The sequence below is a fragment of the Salvelinus alpinus genome, chromosome 1 (assembly GCF_045679555.1).
Source record: "Salvelinus alpinus chromosome 1, SLU_Salpinus.1, whole genome shotgun sequence".
Classification (NCBI taxonomy): domain Eukaryota; kingdom Metazoa; phylum Chordata; class Actinopteri; order Salmoniformes; family Salmonidae; genus Salvelinus; species Salvelinus alpinus.
In genome coordinates this window covers 98,925,762-98,934,532 of record NC_092086.1, presented here as the reverse complement: position 1 = coordinate 98,934,532, position 8,771 = coordinate 98,925,762, and the positions used below count along the sequence as shown (strand labels likewise).

At 41.6% G+C, this 8,771-nt stretch overlaps 1 protein-coding gene across 5 annotated transcripts; it reads right to left on the bottom strand.

Moving 5' to 3' along the window:
• Nucleotides 1-1,392: 1,392 nt before the first annotated feature.
• On the bottom strand, nt 1,393-7,996 carry LOC139536277 (serine/threonine-protein kinase TAO3-like). Of its 5 annotated transcripts, none has more exons than XM_071336669.1 (8): nt 7,220-7,996; nt 5,920-6,214; nt 5,600-5,734; nt 5,299-5,502; nt 4,805-5,044; nt 4,377-4,589; nt 3,805-3,987; nt 1,393-3,711 (listed from the first exon to the last, which is right to left on the bottom strand). In XM_071336669.1, the coding sequence occupies exons 2-8, from the start codon at nt 6,103-6,105 to the stop codon at nt 3,550-3,552; spliced, it is 1,323 nt and encodes a 440-aa protein (XP_071192770.1). In that variant the 5' UTR covers nt 6,106-6,214; nt 7,220-7,996; the 3' UTR covers nt 1,393-3,549. The 5 variants fall into 5 exon arrangements, with proteins under 5 accessions (XP_071192770.1, XP_071192761.1, XP_071192799.1 ...); XM_071336660.1 differs by having other exon boundaries at nt 5,920-6,156; nt 7,220-7,995; XM_071336698.1 differs by having other exon boundaries at nt 5,606-5,734; nt 7,220-7,994.
• Between the last annotated feature and the right edge of the window lie 775 nt (nt 7,997-8,771).

The window sequence follows — 8,771 nt, the reverse complement described above, 5'->3', positions numbered from 1 at the left end:
TAACCTGTGATGAGTTATTCACAATTTTCGATGAACAAATACGTTTTTATATGTAAGATGATTAAATAAAGCGCAAAATGATTGATTATTATTATATTATTATTTGTGCCCGGGTCCTATAAGAGCGCTTTGTCACTTCCCACGAGCCAGGTTGTGACAAAAACTCACACTCATTGTTATGTTTAAATGTATCGTATAGTATGTGTGTGGCAGGCTTACAATTATGGCAAAAAACAACATTTGAGAGTGCGCTGACCTTGGTGCTAGAGGGGGTACGCAGCTGGAGGTTGAATGTTTGAAGGGGTACAGGACTATAAAAAGTTTGGGAACCACTGACCTACACCATTGCTTTATGCTATATGAATAACATGACGTTTCAATCCTGGTTCCTGTTAAGTCACTGCCCGCTGGGCACAGATGTCAGTTCAACATCTAGTTTTGATATATATTTGGTTGAGTTGTCAACTAATATGAATTCAACGTGAAACCTACGAAAAATATCACTGTCATTGTGTTTAGGTTTGGTGAAAAAAATACAAAATTTCCTTACATTTGACAACTTTTTTCAAATCCAATCTGTTTTCCACATTGATTCAACATCATCACATTGATTTTTTTTGTTGGAATGATATGGAAACAATGTTGATTGAACCAGTTTTTGCCCAGTGTGTGTGTTACGTGAGAATGCATTTACTTATGTACACTAATTTCCCTTTAATGATTATGATCCACATGTTCCCATTTCAACTCAGCAATGTTTTTGGAGGTGAGCATTTTATTCTGATTTACATCAGCAGGGACTCTAGTTCTATCAGATGACTGACTGCTTGAGAAAAGTGAGGGGGAACTCATACGACCACATCCCTGTCAGCACAACTCAGGTAAGGGTAAAGTGCCTCCACCACAACTCCTCTACCATTCATCCCAGGGTACTTTCCATTTGGCCAATGTTTAAAAGGCTGCTGCTGATACCACAGCCAGTCAACACTTCGAGGAACTTACAGTTGAATTCTTGCCAGTGAATACAGACTTGAAGTCAGTGAGAATGTCCCTCCCCTACAGCCAGATCAAAAGAGATGCACATTCTGCATGGTAAATGGTAGACCACAGGGCATCGAGGAAACACAGGAAGCACTGCCGTGTAACTTCCCTCACCAGCAGATCACACACAGCACTGTGGGAAATTTGGAGTGTCCCTTCTAGTGAATCTGACATGCTATTATTATTTTTGTATTTCTTGTGACTCCTTACAGTATGCGGTTGTTCTGGTCAATAACACTTTGTCAGGTCAGGGTGTATACTGTATATAACGCATATGGTAACAATACAGGAAATAATAAAATAATTGCACATTCATTCACTGAAATTGGATGCAGGATGTTGATGCAGTCATCATGTTTCAAGAGAATCTCTTTTATTTTTTCTGTGCCACACAGGAAATGCTGCTTGGCTTAGTTTAGGAAAGTCCCCTTTATTCTAGCTAAATACATATTTCTTTATAACTGAAGTCCACATAAACACTTTGGTTCATAACAGGTTTAAACCATTTTCAACCAACCCAGAGAAAATAGCATATGGATCTAAACCATTTGTCAACAAAAGTTACAATCTGAAAAACCCTCCAAACTCAAAATATTTTGCTTTCAAAGGAGTAATTTACAGCAAATCATTCCAAAAATGAGGCCTACTAAATAACTTTGACACTTGAATTCTTGCAAGGAGCCATAAGTCTGGGGGTATCAACAATGCCATACTGGGTTGTTCACATTGAAAATATGAGTTGTTTATTCATATATTTCGAATTCCATAGTTAGTTCTCTTGCATTTGTGTCAGATATTATACCATTCTCAATCTCACTTGCCCAGCCCACCACTATGAAGAGCATGATTTCCATCACTTATCAATGTATAGGGAACAGGAGAGTTTGGAGGCAACTGTCAAAATACCAGGGTTGCATTCAAGAAATCTTTTGAAACTGTTCACCCTGGACACTTTGAAATAGTTTGTAACATCCATAGACAGACATTCAATCTGGTCTTCTGTCTGTGTCACAGGATCACAAAGGCTGATGGTGATATTAGAAATCAAGCACCAAACAATTTCCTTCCCAGTCACTGTAATGGACACATTGTGCAACCTTATGTGCAATAACAACAGTGAACACTGCAAAACATTGTACATCTGGTAGCTAAACAGCTATGACTTGAATGCAACCCAGAACAAAGCAACCACCTGCCAGACATCTTTAAAAAATATGTATTTACAGTAATTCTGTGGTACCATTAAACTGTTTTTATACAATCTGATAAGTCTGCAGTGATTCGTATTCAGTATGTTGATCTACTGTATTACCATGTCAGTTCTATTTGTGACAAAAAAAAAAAACATATTTCCAATTATAATGTGAAGTTCCTTCATCAGTAATTGACCAAATCTTCTGTATCTCCTAGTTAGGTTCTCAAATACAAATATTTATATCAAAAGTTATACAGCACAATTCTCACCATTTCCTTTACAATAGCTTTGATTAGTGAACATTAAATTATTCACAAATTGGGATGGAACAAACAATGGTGTTGGCCGTGCTAAACAAACATGAAAGAACAACGACAAATCAAAACCGCTTCATAGGCACAACTTAAATAAAGGCATTTGTGAAATTGTCATATCTAATATGGCGCTTATGTTCAGTAGCAATAGGCATTAAAACAAAAATGCTATGACCACTTTTATTTACAAACGGCTAAAATCTCTTGACAGATTCATGCTTTACTTCACAACCTGAATGTGTCTTTAAAGTGCATGCAACAATAAGCAGTTTTACTGAGTTGAATCATTGTGATAAAATACACACCTTGATCAAACTGATATCAATAAATCCTAAATACTGAACAATGGGAAATAAATACCGTAATTGTTTTAAAAAAGTGAAGGACTATATTCTTTAGCACAATATGGAATTAAGTAAAAGCTCTCCATAAAACTGTACATACAACATCTGACACCGTCCCCATACCCTCTTTTTAGCTCACAGTTTTCACATCCAGTATTTTTCACATTCTCTGAGAAGATGAAGCAGCTAAACATCACGGTGTCGTTCGCAGCTCACATTCCACAATCGCAATGCCCCTCAATGTAACATACGCATTAAGCATTATAGGAACATGATGGTTAATACTTAAACATATCAAAGTGCTCATTTTTACTAAAATTTCCTGAATTTTATACCAAAAGGAGCTGTGACGGCATGGAGGAAAGAGTCAGTTCTTATTTTTGATAAGCATTAGTTTCTTGGTTTGTCTTGTGTTTTGAATTAATCTTGTTTTATTTTCCCCCTTTTTAAATTGCACAAAAGTAGTTCCCCTGGCACATGACAGCACTATGCTATGATGTGGTATCTAAAAGACTAGAGAGAGAAAGGGAGAGAGAGAGTTATCCAGCGTTGTCACTGTGGAGGTTGACGATGGTCAAGTCGACAGTGAGACCGTGCAAGCACGTGTCTACACCATACACCAGAAGGGAAGAGTCCTCCACACACACATCCATTTTCATCTGTCGTCCTCCTTGGGGAAGTCCAGTGATCCTAAGCTCTCAAACCCCAGCTTAGCGCTCTCTGCATCGAAAGCGTCCATCTCCCTCTCTTGCCGTTCAAACAGGTGCTTGATCCTTTCAGTGCGTTCCTTCTGAAGTGAGGCCAGCTCCTCTTCAATCTGAATCCATGTTGAATATTAAACAATAAAATAAGTGAAGTGGTCAGTTTAAAGAGGTGAGTCTGTGTTACTTATAAAATAATCAAAACATACCTTTTGTTCCAGGTGGGCCCTGCGTAAGGAGACTTCCTGCTCCAGCTTCTGCAGCTCCCGCTCGTGTTGGGCTTCTGTCTGGGCCTTGGTCTTGTTCTGGTAGGCATCCAGGAGCTCCATCTCCTGCTGCAGCTGCTGCTTCAATGCCTGGCACTCTCCTTGCTGCTCCTCCTTCAGACGCATCTGGAGGACCACAGAGACGAGAGCGAGAGGGGTTAAAAATACATGTAAGTAAAGTAGCCTTGCACGAGCTGGAACGACTCATAGGAGCAAAAGCTTATCTCCTGTTTCTGTAGCGTGAGGCAGCTTGATGTGCAAATACACCACTGGGCAGGACACTAGTCTATCGCAGGGCCTTAACCCAATCCATCTCCTTAATGCTGAGTGACAAGCAGACTCATCGGGTCCAATTTTTTTTGTCTTTGGTATGACTCGGCCGGGGATCGAACTTCCGACCTTCCCATCTCAAGTCGAACACTCTAACCACAAGGCCACCGAGTTGGCAAAAAATGTAATGCATGTACCAGCAGAGATTGTGTGACTGTTTGGAGGTTCAGGGTAAGTCCCCTTACCGCTTGTGAGGCCATCATCTCGTTGATGCTCTGCTCGTACTGCTCGGCCAGCACGGCGAGCTTGCGTGTCTGCTCCTCCTTCAGTGACTTTAGGATGGCTTTGTGCTCACTCTTAGGAGAGACCTCAAGCTGATGGTTCCTCAGGGCTTTGTACTGCTTGGTCTGCACCTTACACGTGTCCTGGAACTGTTTCTTGATCTGCATCTCCAACATCTCCAGAAGGACAAATGGAAAGAAAAATTGTAAGAAATATACAGTAAGAACCAATAAATTTGCCAGTTTTGGGTGCTGGCTGAGCTTCAGTCTGACCAGGGGTACAACTTTAACTAAAGGGTCTTTGCCTAGCTGTACAGGCATACAATGATTTACCATTGGCTCTTACTAAACCAAATTTACAGTGCAACAGCTGCAGTATAGATTCTATGCACCTTGAGGTTCCGGGGCTGCTGCCTCTGCTCTAGGGCGTGCTTCCTGTGCAGCTCTCTCTGCCGCCGGCCGTTGTACTCCTCCTGATTCTCCAACTCGGTCTGGTGCTGCAGGCGGATCAGCTCAACACGGAGCCTCTGCAGTGTCTGCAGCTGCCTGCGCTCCAGCTCCTGAGTGGACTCGTCCTGTCGGATCATCAGGGCCTGCTCCATCTCCTTCTGGGTCTTCTTCTTATTCAGCTCCTGGGACGGGACATATTCCTCATCTTTCCATTTCATTTTAAATATACAGTTCTTCAGATTTGTACAATGCAAATTAGGCCATTTAACAAAAGAGGTTGAGATTACTATTTTACCGGGAACTATGAGGCAAAGTTGAAGAAAGCAATCATACAACACACTGATAAAGAAGGGATATAAAAGCGCACATCTATCAGCATCATGGACCCTGCATGTAGTGAGTTCAGTTAGCTAACTAAATCTCAGAGCAACTGTACCTCTCTCATTTGCTCCTGTTCAAACTCGTGCCTCCTGACCAGTGTCCTGCGTTTCATGGCCCGGCAACTCCTGTCATAGACCAGCCTCTGCTGGTCAAGGAGATGGGCCTCATCATCAGCCTGTGAGCGCTGCACCGTCTCCTTGTGCCTGGACAGACGCTCCTGCTTCTCCTCCTTGGGTGTACTGGGGTCCTCATTCATCTCCTGCAACACCCAGACAAGAACCAGGGCTTAGTGGGTCATGGGAGAAAATGCATGGAAAATGCAAACAATTTCACACAAATGTGTTAATGATTCATACATTTACCTCTTTGATCTTCTCTTTACAGAGCCTGTACTCTCTCTTCTGGTTGTCTAAGAAGGTGGTCAGCTCCTTCTTTTGCTGGGCAATGATCTGTTGCTGGATCCTCTTCTCCTCTGCTGTAGCTGCCTTTAACTGTACGGGAACATATTAAACGTTTATCACCTCCCTTCGATGTTCTGTTTAAAATTCTGACATTATGCTGAAAGGGCAAAATTCTAAGGATGCTATCTAATCAAGGAGTTTGAACATCTTCAGTTTACACCTCATTCATACCAATCAGGACCTACTGTCCTACCAGGCGACAGTACATCATTCACCTCTTTGTCTGTGTGAACGGCGTGCCGTTTGGCCAGTCTCTCCAGTTCTATGTAAGTGTTGTTGGCGTGGGTCTCCACTTCTTTCTGCAACCGGAGCCTAAGCTCATCCATCTCCGCCTTCAGCCTGTTCTCCAGGGCGATCAGCTGCTTCTGGTGCTGCCGCCGCATGCGCTTATAACCAGACATCTGCTCCCGCAGCTCAGAGTCCTGCTCATGCTCCTGGATCTACCTGGTAACCTGGACACAGGGGTCGGAGGCCACAGAGAGAACGGTCAGGGGTGAAAAGCAAGAGGGCCTGTGAAGGAAGACGACTGTAAAATTAAAATGTACTGTGTCGTTCAACATGGACGAGTATCCTAGTCATACTCAGTAATAGACCTTAAAATACAGTAGAACAATGTTCTTTGTGAATCTGAAACATAACTTAACATATTTTATTGTCTTTGCAAGAATACCTTAAATGGAATAGAGTCCTCACAAAGACTATATACAGTAGACCTAAAGCTAACTACAGTATTTATTTGGTTCTATGTATTTGCTCTTACTCTAGAGAGCATTCTCTGAATTTCACCCTTGATGTAGTATAACTAAATTAATTCCAGAATATACCAAATATAATCTGCGTTCTAGTCCAACATGTAAAGTCCAATCAATTATAACTAAAGATGGCCTCTATGACCACCTATCACAAATCCTGTCATAAATTTGACACATAAAACACACACGCAAAGGCACATGCACACAATTGTTATTTGGTGGACATTCCTGGGGATTATTAGCTACAGTATTTGTGGATAGCATTTTCCAGGGCAGGAAATAATGCACACTGTTCCTCTTCACTGATTGATCATTGCTGTTTGGCTCAGATTTCATGCTAGAAACATAGCACATGCATCATCAATTATGGTTGCTACATACATTAACATAAAGAGGGTGCCTTGAACGTCAATGTGGTGTTCCTCATGCTAATATATCTGTCACGTACATACTGTATATGTAGCCACAAATGGAGCGGTGTGAGCCTGGTTTGCAGGCCTACTATTGAATGGTAAAGGTACAGCTTGTAAATAAATAACAAAAACACTTGAAATCATGATAAACCGATATCGAAAGAGATTTGATAGAAATCCAAACGATTACACACATATAAAAGCACAGGCAGAGGAGGGAAACGGAGGATTGAAAGAATTACACTTATTAACGGGATCCGGTTGCCATGACTACAGATGTGCAGATGAGAGGGCGGAGAGATCCCCCCCATTTTTCTTATGCAAACAGCGGGGAGAGGGAGCCTGCCTACCAAAGATGCTGATGATTTGATGGTGGCAAAGCATTCACAGATCTTGCAGTCGAGAGCCCGGCTCTTGTGAGAAGAAGTAGGCCGCAGCTCTGGCCTGGCGTCCCTGTGCACAGCCTCATCCCTCACGCAAGCATGGTCCTGCAGGGGGGGAGGAAAAGTAGGAGAGAGAGGGGGTGGGCGCTTCCCAGGCCCTCCGTGCTCGCTGTTGCTGCTGCTATCGCTGCCGTGTCTCCCAGCATCCAGCACACATCCTGCTTTAAATGCATCCTTCCCCTGCGTGGTCCCTCGCTACTGCCTGCAGCTCCTCGCTAGAAATGAACAGGGCATCGCAGAGTGATAGCGGGCCCCGCCAGGAAGGCAGCAGCTGAAGGCAGTCCTTGTCTCTGGCGTTTCCACTTCCTGAGGAGGAGGAACCAAATGGATCCGGTGGGAAAGGGTGAAATATACAATGCCTATAACATACAATCAGGGCAAAAAGAAGAGGAGGGAAATTATAAAGAGAGATTGTTGCACTCCTCCCGAACTCAAAATAAAATTAAAAGATTATGGGCAGTATTCCTTTTCTTGTATTCCCATGATGATATGAAATGTTGGGTGATCTATGAAACTATGCAAATCAAACAGAGATCCATCCAAGGCCTATTTCTCCTATGACGATACTAATCAGCTAGATATTTATTATATATTCCAATTCATTTTCAGTCAAAATACATTGTGCTCTTTCTTAAATGGTTGTTTCTAGTGCCTTCTATTGATCTCTCCAGCTCTCTCACTAGCCATCTTTTACACTCCCACTTTATTTTTAAAGAGACACTGCAATGTTTCACATACTTGATGGAAGCTGTACAACGATTCTTTAAATTCATTATATGGTGTGGCTTCCTTCATTTAATAGAATGTTGTTGATTCTTGATACAGATTTGTAAACATTTCTGAATAAACAACAAGGTCATTATAAAAGTCATACAATAGTAGTATTGTAAAAACTACTTAAAACGAATACTAGTTCAAAGGGCTGGCTGTAGGTAACCTGCTGTACAGATAACTTGATTACCCTTTACAATAACTTTCATGAATAAGCCATTATAAATGTTTATATGTGTTTTGTAAATTATTATGCATGCCATAATTGCTTCTGAATTGTAATTATGTTTATACATGCTTAAAATGTTTACAAATAATGTCATTGTAATTCATTAATAGGTACGCTGTTTATAAATATGTATATTATTTGTTAAAGCTGCAATATGTAACTTTTTGGGCAACCTGACCAAATTCACATAGAAATGTGAGTTATACAGTGCATTCGGAAAGTATTCAGATTCCTTGACTTTTTCCACATTGTGTTACGTTAGCCTTATTCTCATCATTCTACACACAATACCCTATAATGACAAATTAAAAACAGGTCAGTACCTTGTTGAAGCACCCTTGGCAGCGATTACAGCCTCAAGTCTTCTTGGGTATGAGAGGGAGGTTCTCCCATTCTACTCTGCAGATCCTCTCAACCTCTGTCAGGTTGGATGGGGATTCCTTATTTACAAGGACGGCC

Excerpts from the sequence above, each read along its gene's own strand:
- LOC139536277 (XM_071336669.1), bottom strand. The coding sequence starts at position 6,105 with ATGTCTGGTTATAAGCGCATGCGGCGGCAGCACCAGAAGCAGCTGATC. Across the intron at positions 5,503-5,599 it reads AGAAGATCAAAGAGGTAAAT|GAGATGAATGAGGACCCCAG; the intron begins GTATGAATCATT and ends TGGGTGTTGCAG. Across the intron at positions 4,590-4,804 it reads AGCAGCCCCGGAACCTCAAG|ATGTTGGAGATGCAGATCAA; the intron begins GTGCATAGAATC and ends GTCCTTCTGGAG.